A 17927-nucleotide genomic window follows, 5' to 3' on the forward strand; every position below is an offset into this window, starting at 1 on the left:
TTGAACGCTCCCTTATTTTCTGGCATTATAAGAAGTCACAGTTCATCTTGTACTCTGCCTGCCCCAGTCCTAGATTCACACATTTCACCAAGGTTCTCTGGCTCCTTTTAGCGATAAATTATATTTAAATAACAAAATGTGCATGCTAAACGCGCTTGTAGCTACTGGATATTGTTGCTTATAAGCACACAATAAAATGTGCTTGTTTAACGGCGCAGTTCAGTGAATTTAGACTGTGAGCGCTGCACTCGCAGTCCCTAGGTTAATCTCATCTGACCACTCCCAAATGTATTTCTCAAACCCAGTCTTCTCCTGCAAGCTCTAGATTTTATATCCACTTATTTCCACTAGACATCTTCACCTGAATTTCCACTAGACATCCAAATTCAACACGTATCAAGCTGAAATCCACCCCACACCTGTTCCATCTGCAGCCTTCCCCATCTCAGATGATGGCAGCTCCATTCCCCCAGTTATTCAGGCCAAAAACTTGAAAATATATTTAAAATGTATTCAGAATCCCCTCACGTCAGCTCTCTCCATGGCTACCCCTATGGTCTAACCAAACCATCATTTCTTGCCAAGATTATTCCAGTAGCCCCATAACAGATCTCACTGCATCAAAAGTCTGCTGCTACAATCTTTTCTTAATACAGAGGCCACGGTGACCCTTTTTAAATGCTGTGTTTCCACACTACTCTTCCTCTCAAAACTTTGCAGTGGTTCCATGTTTTACTGAGAGTAGAGCCCAAGTTGTTACAATGGCTTTCAGAGTAAAATTCTCACACACACCTCCACTTTGCTCTATGAACACATCTCTTTCTCCTCTTTTTCTCTCACTCTACATGCCAGCATCCCAGCCTCACTCCCACTCTGGAATTAGTTGAGCTGGTCCCTCTGTAAGAAAGGCTTTTCCCCAGATACCTGCTTGGTCTGCTCCTTCGTGTACTTCAGTTCAGTCAAGTTTTGATCAAATCGTAGCCTCTAATGAGGGCGACCTTGGCTATCCCATCACAGAACTCTTGATCCCTTGTCCCTTGCTTTCCTTTCTTCCCCCATTGCACATACCAGCTTCTAACCCATTTTTATAAATTACTTCTTTTTTGTTTATTGCTTATTTTCTATCTCCCTTGGCTAGAATGCAAGCTTCTTGAAGATGGGGGTCTTTGTTTTGCTCACTAGAGGATCTAGAACTGAAAGATCTCACCAAGCATCTGGAACAGTGCCTGTCCCTTAGTAACATTTAGTAACACTCAAAACATTTTTTGTGTGTGTGGCTTCATTCCATTCATTGCAGGATCTTATTTCCCCAACCAGGGATCAAACCCAGACCTTGCCAGTGAAAATGCCAAGTCCCAACCACTGGACCATCAGAAAATTGCCTCAAAACATTTTTTAGTGAATGAACCACTGTAACCTGTACTTTAATTGATAAACAGAAATGAGTGAGAACCCATCCATCAGTAGAACTGAGCCCACGTTTCATATTGATGTGCGCCTAACTAAGCACCCAACTTCAGTTTACTGCTCTTATCTCCTTATGGTCTTGTTTACATCTCCCCACACAGAAAATCTAAACCCAATTGAAAATAAAAAGAATTTTAATCAGGTGGCATTTCCAAAAAGCAGTGGGTGTTGTGTGCCCTGAGTTAAGTCTTTGCATGCATAATAAAACCAAGTAACTTTCTGATTTCGGTCATTCCCTGACCTTGGGAGCGCCACATTGTAAAAGGGTCATTTTCCATCTATTCCTCTGCTTCCAGTATCCACTGTGATTTTGACTTCTATAGAGGAAAAGGGGACATGGGAAGAGGCATGAGAGGAACCAAAATTTCTTTATGTATGAACTGTATGTTTTCCTTCTAAGACCATTCGGTTGACTCCAGATCTAAATTTGGCAGCAGACATCACTCATGTGGCTGAGTGATTCATAGGATTTCATCTGAGATGAAACATACCTTGACAGACATTCAAATTATGTGCTTGGGGTATTTCTGGACAGTCAACAGTCAAGTTTTAAAGGCACATGTGACAGGAGCGTTAAAATATCTCTACTGACAGGATCAGATTTTCATGGCCACCAGTGAAAGAGAATATACTCTATTAGAAAATAAACACCCTTTTTGCTTCATAGCATGAGAATCTAGGTCACTCTTGTGCTGAGAGTTTTAATTCCTTTGCTGCCGATGTTCCTGGGACATTAGGAAACCTTTCCTTGTATCCAAGCTAGTGTATTCTCAACTCTTCTAATTCAGGTGAAGGATTTCATCAGACTACAGAGATTGTAGGATGAGAACCTATTCTAAATTCTGAAACCTCCATTCCAGTATAGAAGAATAAAAAAGCACAACTGTTCTTTAAATGCATACAAAAGTGTGTAAATTTACTCACTAAGTTTACTAACGTTGTTAATAAGAAAATGAGGTTTTTAATTCACATTCATGTCTTCCAAAATTAGTCAGAAATATCTCCTTTTAATGAATGTAACATATCAGAAATATCCTTCTTGTTCTAGAAGAATTTCAAATGCAGAGTTACATGGTCTCTATTTTAAAAAGTGTTGAGAGCATCTCTTGGGATTCTCTCCTTTATAATGCACTCTGTTTTTACAGAGTGGAGAAAATAGGGCTTTTTAAATGTATAACTTTGGAATTTGATTGCTTTCCACAGATACAACACACTCAGGGGAAATTGGCACCAAGAAAAAGGTGAAAAGACTGTTAAGCTTTCAGAGATACTTCCATGCATCAAGGCTGCTTCGTGGAATTATACCACAAGCCCCTCTCCACCTGTTGGATGAAGACTACCTTGGACAAGCAAGGGTGAGCCAGTTACCCCTCTGTCGCTTCATACCAGGCCAGTGGCTGAGAGGGTGTGCCTCCCCCCACCCTCCCACCTCCCCTCCCTCCACTGGTCGCAGCTCACTTTGAGTCCTACTTCAGGGCCCTGGGGAGTTCTGTGCCTCTCAACAGTTACTCAACACATCTGGGCTTTTCCCTTAAATATTAATATAAAGCGAATTAATAGAAGCACTCTCCTCATAGGGGTGGCACAAAGACTAAATAAAGTAAAGCATGTTTGCATGCTTAATAGACTCATACCTAGCACATGCTAGCTATTTTTATTTTTATAAATGTGCAAAACATTTTTGCACAACACTAAGTAAAACAAGGGTTTCCCTTGTAGCTCAGTTGGTAAAGAATCTGCCTGCCCAGTTTCAATCCCTGGGTTGGGACGATCCCCTGGAGAAGGAAATGGCAACCCACTCCAGTATTCTTGTCTGGAAAAATCTCATAGACAGAGAAGCCTGGTGGGCTGCAGTCCATGGGGTCTTTGCAATCCACTCTGGTGGCAGGAGCCAGGAAAGAATAGTGAAGTGGGTAGCCATTCCCTTCTCCAGGAGATCTTTCTCACCCAAGGATCAAACCCCAGGCTCCTGCCTTGCAGGCAGATTCTTTACACTCCAGAAGGAGAAGCAAAGCTAAGCTCCCAGCACTGGAGCATCTGACAGCATCCTCCTGGATGCCACCCCTCTCAGCAGCCATCTCCCAAGAAAGACGACACTGAGATGTAGGAAGAACCAACAGGCTGGAAATCAGGATATCCGAGATCAAATTTTAGCCTTGCCTTTAGAATTGCATGACCTGGATTAAAAGAGTACTTAAACTGGACTTCACCCAAAACCTACTGTCCCTTTATTTCTTGATGCTGTTGTGAAGTCTGTGTGTGCCATGATGAGGCCTTCGGATTTTATCATAAGACACAGGGGGACCACTCAACAGGAGGTGGGGAAAGAGAGCTGGTCCTTAGCGGAAGCAGAGCCCATGAGAAGAGAGGAAGGCAGTCACTGGAGCTACAGTGAGGGTAGAGTCAGCAACTGCAACTCTGACACCATCTAACTCTAAGCAGGGGGGATTGTTCAAAAGAAAGGTGGTCCAGTGGCTAAGACTCTGTGCTCTCAAAGCAAGGGGCATGGGTTTGATCCCTGATCAGGGAACTATTAATAAGATCCCAAATGCTGCACAGCACAAAGAAAAAAAAGATATAACCAAAGGTTTGAAAACAGGGACTGAATCAGATATTTGTACACCTACACTCATAGCAACATTATTCACAAGACCCAAAAGGAGGAAACAACCCATATGTGTGCCAGGAAATGAATGGATAAACGAAGTGTGGTATAATTCATGCAATGGAGGATTATTCAGTAGGACAATAAGTCTACATTGGACGATAGGTCTTTAAATTACCCAATATTTTCAATTGCCCACGCTTCAGTTTCCTGTCTGTAACAGTGGTTAATTTCACATTTAGTCTACACTGAGCAGAGTAATATGCTCATCAGTCATCTAGATTTCTTTTTTTTTTTTTAACTTAACTGTAAACCTCCTCCCCTAGGTAGAGACTATAAAACTACAATTTTAACAGCTATCTATCATATGTGCTTTACTATGTCATGCACTGCTCTAAGCTCTTTACATATATTGCTTTATTTAATCTTCACAACAGGTTTAACTTTTTTTTTTGGATAATTGCTTTACAGCATTGTGTTGGTTTCTGCTAAACATCAACATGAATCAGCCATAGGTATAATAGCTGATGGTCCCTCCCACTTAAACCTCCCTCACACCTCCCTTCCCATCCCACCCCTCTAGGGATTTGAGTTCCCTGAGTCATACAGCAAATTATCATTGGCTATCTGTTTTGCATATGGTAATGTATTAGAAAACTGAGGTACAAAGAGGGTAAGCAATTTACCCAAGGTACCACAGCCAGTAAGACATGCGGCTGTCATGGGATGTGGCAGTCTAATTCCAGAACCTGTCCCTTTAACACTGTTGTTATTATTAGGGAGTGGAGTAAGATTTGTTTTACTGCAAACCAGTTGTACATAGATAGTAGTACGCTATTTTCAACTGTTTAATTCTTTAATTCACTGTGTCTCAAAGTAAATGTTTGGGTCTCCAATATGATTCATCTGAGTGCTGTTTTTTGTTTGCCTTTTCAGCACATGCTCTCCAAAGTGGGAATGTGGGACTTTGACATTTTCTTGTTTGATCGCTTGACAAATGGTAAGTCACCCAAAAGAATTTTCACTAAAATACACACCGTAAAATGGGATTAATTTCGTGAAAAACAAAATTTATTTTTAAACACTGTTATTCTTTATTTCTTTCTTTTCCCACGTTCATAAATCTACAGCCATTCTAGAAGGGCCAGGGCAAAGGGAAATTAGTTCAGATGAAGAATAAGGGTTGAATTTGGACTTCAAATCTTAATACAATTTCCTTCTGGTCTTGATGACTCCAAAAGCATTTTAAAAGCACAGATTAGATCTTTCCTTGCATAATACTTCAGCCACATGCAAAAGGAGGTCATTCGTTCTTAGTGGATGAAAACTGGGAACATAAAATCATATCTGATCAGTCCTGACTCTTACTGGAGCCAATGGTTTTGCACTTTTATTAAGTGAGTGAGTCTGCCCCTTTGCAGGTATTGTTCAGATATGCTTGGCATCATGAGAAGAAAATAATTGCTGAGAATAGAGTACAGAAACTTAGATTGCAGCTGAAGGGAAAAGTAAAATTCTTATTGGCTCCACTTTTTAAATTCTTGTTCCTATAGAGGTTTCTCTTAGGAAAATAAGATCCTATTGTATTTTTAACTGCTCAGTAAACAAATCTGATAATCTGGAATCAGTAAAAGACATCACATTTAATGCTGACCATCATCTACCACGGCCTTCCCAGGTGGTGCCAGTGGTAAAGAACCCACCTGCCAATGCAGGAGACATAAGAGACAGGGTTTTATCCCTGGGTTGGGAAGATTCCCTGGAGGAGGACATGGCAACCCACTCCAGTATTCTTGCCTGGAGAATCCCATTGTCAGAGGAGCCTGGTGTGTTACAGTCCATAGGGTTGCACAGAGTCTGACACAACTGCGTGGTTAGCACACACACACTCATCATATACCAGGATTGTGTTTTAAGTCATTACAGATTTCCTTACCATTCTATTCCTGACAAACAACACGGAGTGGAGAGATACAGCCTCAGACCCTGAAACTGAGCTTTGTGTGCATGAGTGCTAAGTCTCTTCAGCTGTGTCTGACTCTTTGTGACCCCATGGACTGTAACCCACCAGGCTCTTCTGTCCATGAGATTCTCCAGGCAAGAATACTGGAGTGGGTTGCCATTTCCTCCTCCAGGGGATCTTCCCCACCCAGGGATGGAACCCACGTCTCTTTTGTCTCCTGCATTAGCAGGTGGATTATTTACCACTAGCGCCACCTGGGGAGCCTGAAAATGAGCTTTACACTGTGAAAGCTAGACCATTTAGGGATGTATCTCATAATCTTGTGTCTCACTTTGCTCAAGTCAGTTGAGAGATGGGAACCAGTACATGGAATTAACCGTGAACAAAAGGATTAGTTCAATGCTCTTTGTTAAAAAAAAAGTATAATCACAACTCACAAAAATATGAAATGAATATGTCAATGATTTTATTTAATTAAATTAGTTACAGATTCAGTAAAATGCTACAGCTAGTTCAAAGGAAAATTCAAAGAGTCATATATATGTAAGCAGTAAGAAATGCTGAAATGAATTTGTCAATAGCTGGGAAACTGGGAGGGGAAAATCAATTGTATTTCCCTCTAATTTCATTTTCATGTATACCGACAAGAATCGTCTGGAATGATATTGGTTATCTAAAATTTTGATTCTTGTGAAATAGCTCAAAGATAATGAAAGCTATAAAAACACATAGAATCAGATACCCTGGATGAGTGTGCTTAAGCAACACATAGTTTTCCATTTAAGATACCAGTCCTTTTCTTAGTCCATTTCAGTCTTTCATAAACTCTACAATGCTTTTAAAGTTCAAAGTCCTTATTCTCTAGTGAATAATATTTCTTGAATGCTTAACAAGTTATTGTAGCTTCAGTTTTGCACCTCTACTGACTTGAGTTACAAAGTATCTCATGGTCAAATCTCATCTTGAGTGATTTTCCAAAGGAAGAGTAGGCAATATGGTGGCTTAGATACCCCTATAAATGTAAACATCATTTGGAAGCAACTTAAGACACATTTTCAGTGACCATTAAACTGCACATTTTTTTAAATACCCATACAAACACATAAACACACGCATGCAGGCACACACGCACATGCGTGAGTATGTATCCCTGGTACTGCTATAGGCAGGCTCCTTTTAACTCTTACTGTTTTCATTGCCTGTGGTATTGGGGAAATGTCTGAGTTAATTCTTCTTGTGCAATAAGAGAAAACCTGGGACCAGATCATAATAGTAATATCCTTTGTACTTGGATAATTTCAGATCTAAAGAGGAAAAGAAATGATTCTATCAGAGAACTTTCATTATAGAAATTTTGGATCCTATTGTCTGTCTTGATATTTTAATAGTAATGAAAATGAATTAAAGCAGCTGACTGTTTTCCTATAGGAAACAGCCTGGTAACATTGCTGTGCCACCTCTTCAACTCCCATGGACTCATTCACCACTTCAAGTTAGATATGGTGACCTTACACAGATTTTTAGGTAAGTCCTTTTTTCCACATTTCTACTCCATTTCTCATGAATAATGGCAGTCTACAATACTATTTACTATAAAGTGGTAAGAGCCACAGCACGGTAGATGAAGACTTCATATTAGTCTTAAATCATCCATCTTCATTTTAAAATATAGTTTATCTATTTAAATTGTTGAAAAAATATTAGTGATGCTTAGGCTTAAAATATAAAGGCTATGTGAAGACAGGGACTTTGCTGATGGTTCAATAGTAAAGAATCTGCCTGCAATGCCAGAGACACAGATTCAGTCCCTGTGTTGGGAAGATCCCCTGGAGAAGGAGAAGGCAATCCACTCCAGTATTCTTGCCTGGGAAATCCCATGAACAGAGGAGCCTAGCGGGCTTACAGTCCATGGGGTCGCAAAAGAGTCGGACATGACCTAGCAACTGAACAACCACAATGTAAAGACAACCATCAAGAGCAGATAACTGTCAGAGAAGTTACTGATCTGCTCATATATTAACAAAACCCAAGCAAAGTACTCCTCAATAATGCCACTCTGGACATGAGTTGTTGAAATATTCAATAGGCTTTTTTTTTTTAATGAGAAGAAAACTACTGTGTATATGGACTTCCCTGGTGGCTCAGACGGTAGAGCGTCTGTCTACAATGCAGGAGACCCGAGTTTGATCCCTGGGTTGGGAAGATCCCCTGGAGAAGGAAATGGAAATCCACTCCAGTACTATTGCCTGGAAAATCCCATGGACAGAGGAGCCTGGTAGGCTACAGTCCATGGGGTCGCAAAGAGTTGGACACGACTGAGCCACTTCACTTTCACTTTCCCTGTGTAGATAACACACATTGTAGGCAGTGTTTTGAGTATGTTATTTCTAACAGTTTCAGTACCTCTGCAAGTTGAGTGTTATCAATATTTGACCCATGGATAAGGAGAAGTACAAAGAAGTTTTGTAACTTGCTCAAGGTCAATAAATTGTAAGTGGCAGAGCCTCCATCCAAGCCCAGGTCTGTTGGATTTGAAAGCCCACCATCTTTCCACCCAATTGTACCATCATTTTTCATCAAAAAGCAGTCCCAGCTCTCATTCAACTTTATGTATATGCTTATTTATCTTCCAGTGAATTATCCGGGGCACATTTTTTCTATTTTTATGTATGTGTTTATTTTGGCTGTGCTGGGTCTTTGTTGCTGCTCAGGCTTTGCTCTAGTTAGAGTGCAAGGCCTTCTCTCGTTGCAGAGCATGGGCTCCGGGGCCCATAGGCTTCAGTAGTTGTTGCACGTGGGTTCAGTAGTTGCAGTCCGCAGGCTCCAGAGCACTGGCTCAGTGGCTGTGGCTCACCGGCCTCGCTGCTCTGCTGCATGTGGGATCTTCGCAGACCAGAGGTCGAACCCACATGTCCTGCATTGACAGCTGACTCTTTACCACTGAGCCGTCCTTGGCCCATTTTTAATCACCAAATAACTGTCCTCTGCCTCTTAGCATGTTCCTGACTTCTTTGACTTGCCACGTGGCAGTGCTTTGAATTGGAAAGCTGACTTGATACATCAAGAATAAAATAATGGTGATGGTGATAACAACAGCAGCAGCCACCAGGCTTATATGGTGTTTACGCATGCTGGGAACTCTTCTAAGAACTTGCATTTATTAACCCATTTAATCCTTACAATATGCCTTTGAGATCAAAGCTATTATTATCCCTACTTTATGGAGGAAGAAATGAAGGAAACTTGGCTAAGTAACTTTCCCAATATATATAAGTAATAGAGCCAGGATTTACATATAATAGTAAGATAAACCTGCTGAATAAAATGTACCTGTGGCACAACAGGAATATTGGAAATCAGCCAGAGCAAGGCTCATTCCAGAAACACAAATAACCTCAAGCTAATTGTGTTGAGAGAGAGTGAGTGAAGTAATCCCCATGAATGGAGCCAAATAATTTCCATTTGTCTAAAGAGGGAGAATGCAGATACTTTGAGCATGTGTGCACACCAGAGTATGTGTGAAAAAGCTAGAGTCAGTGACAGAAATAACACCAGAATCTACAGCCAAAGTCATAGGCTGGGCTGAGAGAATATGGCCACACTTGAAAATCAGGACATTCTATACACACTAAATATACTGCATCTTAGGCATTGCCTTGGTTAACTTTGCTGAAACAGGCAAGTGGTTTCTGTAAATTGCAAACAAAATTGCATTATGTCTCTGGTATCAAGAGCACACTCATCCTTAGATTGGAAGGGCATGAAAGATAATCATTTGATCTGAATAAGACAGAAATAAATCTAAGGATTCCTCAGTTGGATCAGTGAATTTCCACCTGAAGAATCCCAAGGTTTGCTCTGGTCTGTATTTGTTATTTAAGTGATAAAGCTATCTTTGGATGAGAGCAGGGCTTTTCAAAAGGAAGCCTCTTTTATGGCATATTATTCATAAATGGCAGCAAACTTAATTAAACTATAATGTGAAATAAAGTTGTCCTTTTCCCACATATTTATTTTTCCTATGAATGGGAGCCTTCATGAATGCCAAAAAGAGGTGATTTATGAAGGTGGTGAGGAATCCCAAGGGCCTCACAAATCCTTCTAGCCTTTCTTCCCTCCTCCCTCTCCCTCTTCTCCTCTAACAACCCAGTAGAACTGCCAAGCTGGCAAACTACATTCATTTCTAAGGCATCCCGGTGTTGCGCATTTGGGAGTCGCTGCTATTTTTAAGCAAAAGAGACCTTCAACAAGTCTGAGCTCGTGTGTCCTTTGTGTTTTGTTTTTAGCTGATTGAGTTATCTGTTTACCTCCTAGTCATGGTTCAAGAAGATTACCACAGCCAAAACCCGTATCACAATGCTGTTCATGCGGCCGATGTCACCCAGGCCATGCATTGCTACCTAAAGGAGCCAAAGGTAAGGCAAGACCACTGTCCTCCCGGCCACCTGGAAACACCAGGTAAACTGCCTGCGGGGCCCCAGATCGCCCGACATAACAGAGCAACTGGGTTATGAGTCATTTATGGCATGAATACAAATTGCTTATATGAAGGGTTCATGGACTTCTCTGGCTATCCAGTGGTTCGGATTTTGCCTTCCAAAGCAGAAAGTTCAAGTTTGATTCCCGGTCGGGGAACTAAGCTTCCACATGCATCGAGGCCAAAAAAAAAAAAAAAAAAAAAATCAAAACATAAAACAGAAGCAGTATTATAATAAATTCAATAAAGACTGTTTAAAAAAATGGTTGACATCCAAAAAAATCTTTTAAAGAAAAATTTTAAAAAGGTTTCAACATCAGCTCTGAAATCATGAAAGAAAGTAAGAAAGAAAGAAAGTATAATAGTCATGAAAGAAAGTAAATTTTCAGAGGTTCCCTTCTATAATTTATATATTTTCAAGGCTGCATTAGGACAAAAGTAACTCTCTCTATGACAATCTGCATCTTAGATATTTTCAACAATCACAAAAGTTAGCTGCTTTTGCCTTACATAGTACCAGCACTGAAGTTTTCTAGGAAAAGTCTCCCAGCTCATGTTTTTTGATTAGCAAGTAGAATTAAAATTCAAGACCCAAGTTCCACTTCCTACTGAGGCAACTAGACATCCTGATTCTAGCCCAAGAGAACCTGTGTACATCAAAGACATCTTAGAAGTATACCCAGATGCAATGTATTAATCAAAAATTTTTAACATGATGATAATGCTTGTTACTCAAAACCTAAACATTTCTTAGCCATATAAAACCTAGCTGGTATAACATATCGGATGAGTTTTGTTTGGGTTTTAGGAAAATGATACCTCAGTCTAAGACTCTGTTTAGTTCAATCAGTTTTAACATCAACCACTAAAATATACAGTCATTCCCAAGACAAAACTGGGTATGCTTCATCCTTATAAAATATCCCAAAGAACTTAAAGGTTTTTTAATTTAATCCTTAAGTAATTTGAAAATTGTAATATATCACAGTCATATGTTTAAAGTTAGTGCTAGATTCCCATTTTCCTGCTTGTTTCCTTAGCTAACCCAAAAAAAAAAAAAAAAAAACTGACAGCTTCTCACACATTGCCTCACTCTATTACACATTGGAGAAATATGCAAATTTTGCAATTCAGTCCACTATTGATTTCATATTCAAAGAAGTGGCAATGATATATTAGATGAATGATATACAAAAGTGATTTTTTTTAATGTGCCCATCACTTTGGCTTCAACTTTTTCCTTCACTTACAGCTTTCCTGGGAGCAAGGCTGACTAGACTCTGCCTGTCCCTACCCACCATAGAGAGCAGTGTTGCCAACAGTCAGTGCTTTTACAACAGCAAAACACGACAAGAGTAGCAGCAGGAAGAGGAGGCCACTGGGAAGAGCTACACAATTTGAGTTGCTGAGTTATTTTCCTCCCAGTTCTTTCTTCTTTCCTGAAATTTCATGGGGCTGTTACCTTACTGACAGCTTCAGAAGGTTAAGGTCTGACTGACAGGCCCGAACGATACTAATATGATGATTCATTCCATGTGATTTAGCCAAAACAAAGACTAGCCTATTTTGGGAAATACACCAGTCAATCTCCCAACTCCATTTTTTAACAGCTCGCCAGCTTCCTCACACCTCTGGATATCATGCTTGGACTGCTGGCTGCAGCAGCCCACGATGTGGACCACCCAGGGGTGAACCAGCCATTTCTGATCAAAACGAACCACCACCTCGCCAACCTATACCAGGTAAGGAAGGCAACAAGATACATTATGGTGAACTGGTATAGGTCCAGTACTGGAGCCTGAATCTCACTCTTGGAAATAGCAATCATTCAAGGTCAGCCTTAGTGATGACCACAGCCAAACAGCATGGATTTGAAATAGGTTCAGAATATCCCCCAGGGAAGATAAAATTAGTTTGCAAGGATATTCAAGGAATTCAGTTTGCTCCAAAGCAGGTTTGAAATTGTCCTAGGTGGAACAGGATTCCTGAGTCTGCCTTCTCATGGTCTGAGACTATCTGTCTCCATGGGAATCGTCTAGTATATAATGGCCAGTTGAAGCCAGTCCTTGTAGAACTTCTATAAATTATACTTCCCAGGTATAATTCTTATTCAGGTTTATGTTATATCTCTAGGACCATTTGTTAATCACATTTTAATTTTTTTTGTTGAAGTATGGTTGACTTACAATATGATATTAGTTTTAGGTATACAATATAGTGGTTCAAAAATTTTATAGACTATACTTCATTTATAGTTATTGTAAAATATTGACTATATTCTGAACGTTTTTGGCTTCTGAGACAAAGCTATATTATCAAAGACAATAAGCATACTTTGTTGTTATAAAATACTTCAGCAACACTAGTAGTTTGACCTGAAGAACTCTTATCTCTGATATTCCTTCAGACATTAATACCCTAAATCATAAATGAATTATTCCCAGAATTTTCAACACAGTTTTTAGAAGACCTTTGGTTGTCATTAACAAAATCATTGCTTACAAGGAAGTCATTGATCTCAACTGTAGTAGATCTCTTTCAGTAAAAAAAAAAAAAAATCAGTGCAGGAAAAATTTCTGAAGGATTCCCAGAAAACAGATGTGTTATATAAGATGGTAGAGCTTGAGGATGCATTAATTTCCAATAAAGCACAGCTGGAACATGAAACAAAGCCTTTTCCCATTCATCTGATTAGCTTTTGGTCCATATAGGAAGTGGAATACCAAGGTTTATGAATCCCCCTCGTACGTACTTCAGCACTGGGCTCTCTTGGGCTGTCAGCCAGTACCGGAAGCTAGGGTAGTAATGACCATAAAGAGAGGACAGGATGACAGAATTTAGAAAAACTTTTGATGATGTTCAGTTCACTCAGTCATGTCCGACTCTTTACAACCCCATGAACTGCAGCACGCCAGGCCTCCCTGTCCATCACCAACTCCCAGAGTCTACCCAAACCCATGTCCATTGAGTTGGTGATGCCATCCAACCATCTCATCCTCTATTGTCCCCTTCTCTTCCTCTCCTCAATACTTCCCAGCATCAGGGTGTTTTCCAGTGAGTCAGTCAGCTCTTCGCATCAGGTGGCCAAAATATTGGAGTTTCAGCTTTAGCATCAGTCCTTCCAATGAACACGCAGGACTGATCTCCTTTAGGATGAACTGGCTGGATCTCCTTGCAGTCCAAGGCACTCTCAAGAGTCTTCTTCAACACCACAGTTCAAAACCATCAATTCTTTGGCACTCAGCTTTCTTTATAGTCCAAATCTCACATCCATAATGACTACTGGAAAAACCATAGCCTTGACTAGATGGACTTTTGTTGACAAAGTAATGTCTCTGCTTTTTAATATGCTGTCCATGGGGTCACTGAGGGTCGGACACGACTGAACGACTTCACTTTCACTTTTCACTTTCATGCATTGGAGAAGGAAATGGCGACCCACTGCAGTGTTCTTGCCTGGAGAATCCCAGGGATGGGGGAGCCTGGTGGGCTGCCATCTATGAGGTTGCACAAAGTCGGACACAACTGAAGTGACTTAGCAGCAGCAGGTTGGTCATAACTTTCCTTCCAAGGAGTAAGTGTCTTTTAATTTCATGGCTGCAATCACCATCTGCAGTGATTTTGGACCCCAGAAAAATAAAGTCTGACACTGTTTCCACTGTTTCCCCTGTTTCCCCATCTATTTCCCATGAAGTGATGGGACCAGATGCCATAATCCTAGTTTTCTGAATGTTGAGCTTTAAGCTTTTTCACTTTCATCAAGAGGCTCTTAATTCTTAATTCTTCTTCACTTTCTGCCATATCTGCATATCTGAGGTTATTGATAATTCTCCCAGCAATCTTGATTCCAGCTTGTGCTTCCTCCAGCCCAACATTTGTCATGATGTACTCTGCATATAAGTTAAATAAGCAGGGTGACAATATCCAGCCTTGATGTACTTTTTTTCCTATTTGGAACTAGTCTGTTGTTCCATGTCCAGTTCTAAAAACTAAACAAAGAAAATAAAAATTAGAACTAAACTTACTAGACTATCTCAGAAGCTAAACGTATTGCTTGGGAAAAGCATAAACATATGACCAGGGAAAAAAATGAATGACTGAAATGAAAGCTCCCAAATAGATTTTCTGTTCTTGTCATGTTTTAAATTTAACTTTTCAAATATCTTTAAACAAAGAATATAAAGTAACAGAACTGGCTGCTTGAACTACTTCCATATAATGTAAAGTGAAAGTCGCTCAGTCATGTCCAACTCTTTGCAACCCCATGGACTGTAGTCATGGAATGTAGTCCAATTTCATGGACTGTAGTCCATGGAATTCTCCAGGCGAATACTGGAATGGGTAACTTGTCCCTTCTCCACAGGATCTTCCCAGCCCAGGGATCAAACCCAGGTCTTCTGCATTTCAGACAGATTTCATATAGTGTAAACGCTTGCCTAATTTTAATTTCTCAACATCAAATAAATCACATCAGTGGAGTTTAACAGAGTATCTACTCTACTGCCTGATTTGTACATAAAAATGAGGGTCATAAAACTGTGCTTTGACATGTATAATAGTATATATAAAACATGTAGTGAATGAATGTTTCGACACAAAGTCACAAAGAAATATGCCAGATGTTAAACATGCAAAAAAAAAAAAAGAAAGTAAAAGTAGAATTTCATCAATTAACTACTCACTGCTAATGAACAAAAAATGATTCTCAAAAGAAAGATATTGCGATCTATCTTATTCAGATACTAAAAATGGTCTCAAAAAATGGATTCCTTACTCAAACTTTTATAGTGTAATTTTTAATAATAGTTCATCTCCTTGTTAAGTATAAACATTCCAATATAACCAAATTCTGCAGCCTTTTCAGCAGAGCATACATATATATTTTGAACTAGCAACTATTTATTACATGCATCAGATGATATATTAGTATCTAGACCACCTGACCTAACTCTTGAGAAACCTGTATGCAGGTCAGGAAGCAACAGTTAGAACTGGACATGGGACAACAGACTGGTTCCAAATAGGAAAAGGAGTATGTCAAGGCTGTATATTGTCACCCTGCTTATTTAACTTATATGCAGAGTACATGATGAGAAACGCTGGGCTGGAAGAAGCACAAGCTGGAATCAAGATTGCTGGGAGAAATATCAATAACCTCAGATATGCAGATGACACCACCCTTATGGCAGAAAGTGAAGAGGAACTAAAAAGCCTCTTGATGAAAGCGAAAGAGGAGAGTGTAAAAGTTGGCTTAAAGCTCAACATTCAGAAAACGAAGATCATGGCATCCGGTCCCATCACTTCATGGGAAATAGATGGGGAAACAGTGGAAACAGTGTCAGGCTTTATGTTTTGGGGCTCCAAAATCACTGCAGATGGTGACGACAGCCATGAAATCAAAAGACGCTTACTCCTTGGAAGAAAAGTTATGACCAACCTAGATAGTATATTCAAAAGCAGAGACATTGCTTTGTCAACAGAGGTCTGTCTAGTCAAGGCTATGGTTTTTCCAGTGGTCATCTATGGATATGAGAGTTGGACTGTGAAGAAAGCTGAGCACCAAAAAATTGATGCTTTTGAACTGTGGTGTTGGAGAAGACTCTTGAGAGACCCTTGGGTTGCAAGGAGATCCAACCAGTCCATTCTAAAGGAGATCAGCCCTGGGTGTTCTTTGGAAGGAATGATGCTAAAGCTGAAACTCCAGTACTTTGGCCACCTCATGCGAAGAGTTGATTCATTGGAAAAGACTCTGATGCTGGTAGGGATTGGGGGCAAGAGGAGAAGGGGACGACAGATGATGAGATGGCTGGATGGCATCACTGACTCAATGGACATGAGTCTGAGTGAACTCCAGGAGTTGGTGATGGACAGGGAGGCCTGGCGTGCTGCAATTCATGGGGTCGCAAAGAGTCAGACACGACTGAGCAACTGAACTGAACTGAACTGAGGAGTACAAAGATAAATAAAATATAATCCCTGCCCTTGAACATTGGTGCAAACTGAGGTGCTCAAAATGTGCAAAATCCAAGAAAACTTAATCCCAGTTTGAAAAACATTAGAGGAGTTAGCCAAAGATATACATATATACCTTTGTATACTTACATAGAAAAAACTTTTTTAAAAGCCTCTGAAGAATAAATACTCATGCTGTTCTTTGTATACAAAGATGTTACAATAAAATGAGATTTTTTTTTTTTTTAGCAGTGAATTTATGCATCTCAATTGTCTGGCCTGATCCTCAATAGTAAAGAGACGGATCTTTTGGCTAATGACTAGACAGAAATTGGCATAGAAGACTAAAAACCACATTCAAGATATTAACTTCATCAGTCTCCTGCTCAAACAGTCTTGGACTCTCTGGAAGGCCAGAGATCCATGTCTTTAATTTAGGAATAGTGTTGAAAACAAAACAGTATCACTTAATGTCATAAAGATACTTCCAATATCCTAGAGCTGTCTAGTATAAAAGTATAAAACTTTTATCAGCCAAATTGGGACTTTATATATTCAAAGTAAAAATATTAAAAGAACCTGAAAATAATATGAGATCTTAATTACGTCCAAAAAAATATGATGGCTTTTACATTTGGCTATATACCATTGCTTATCAAACACCATTTCTTATTGACTATATGAAGAAACTCCTAAAAGAGAAAGAAAACTCTTTTTAAAATTCAGTTCAGGGACTTCTTTGGTAGTACAGTGGTTAAGACTCCATCCTGCCAAAGCAGGGAATGGTCAGGGAACTAAGATCCCACATGCTGTGCAGCGCAGCCCAAAAGATTTTTTTTAATTCAGTTCAATGAATTGTATAACTAATCTTTATTCAACACTTACTATGACTCAGAAAGTGAAGTCCCTCAGTCGTGTCTGACTCTTTGTGACCCATTGGACTGTACCTACCAGGCTCCTCCGTCCATGAGATTCTTCAGGCAAGAATACTGGAGTGGGTTGCCATTTCCTTCTCCAGGGGATCTTTCTGACCCAAGGATCAAACCCAGGTCTCTAGCATTGCAGTCAGCCGCTTTACCCTTTGAGCCACCAGGGAAGACCTGCAAAAGTCAGACTGTGATTCAAACACTGGCTAAATGATTTTATCTATTATATTATTTAATCTTCACAGTAGCCTAGTTAGGTAGGTACTATTTTCATACCTATTTTTCAGAAAAAAGAAAATTTCTGTTAAATTTAAGTGAGCTCACATGGTGGCTCAGATGGTAAAGAATTTGCCTACAAAGCAGGAGACCCGGGTTCAATCCATGGGTAGGGAAGATCCCCTGGCGAAGGGAGTAGCTACCCACTCCAGTATTCTTGCACAGAGAATCCCATGGATAGAGGAGCCTGGCAGGGCTACAGTTCATAGGGTTGCAAAGAGTCGGACACGACTGAGCAACACTTCCTTATAATAAGCAGCT

The 17927-nt window shown here is 40.0% G+C and overlaps 1 protein-coding gene across 4 annotated transcripts in view; it reads left to right on the forward strand.

Annotated features, from left to right (window-relative positions):
* PDE7B (phosphodiesterase 7B) overlaps positions 1–17927 on the forward strand; it is a 359981-nt gene that overhangs the window by 306151 nt on the left and 35903 nt on the right. For all 4 annotated transcript variants that reach the window (XM_060419706.1, XM_004011365.5, XM_004011366.4 and 1 more), the window contains 5 exons: positions 2671–2822; positions 5009–5072; positions 7464–7559; positions 10350–10450; positions 12123–12254. In XM_060419706.1, coding sequence (XP_060275689.1) covers positions 2671–2822; positions 5009–5072; positions 7464–7559; positions 10350–10450; positions 12123–12254 — 545 coding nt within the window. The remainder of the gene's footprint in view (positions 1–2670; positions 2823–5008; positions 5073–7463; positions 7560–10349; positions 10451–12122; positions 12255–17927) is intronic.

This window comes from Ovis aries, chromosome 8 (genome assembly GCF_016772045.2).
Source record: "Ovis aries strain OAR_USU_Benz2616 breed Rambouillet chromosome 8, ARS-UI_Ramb_v3.0, whole genome shotgun sequence".
Taxonomy (NCBI): Eukaryota; Metazoa; Chordata; class Mammalia; order Artiodactyla; family Bovidae; genus Ovis; species Ovis aries.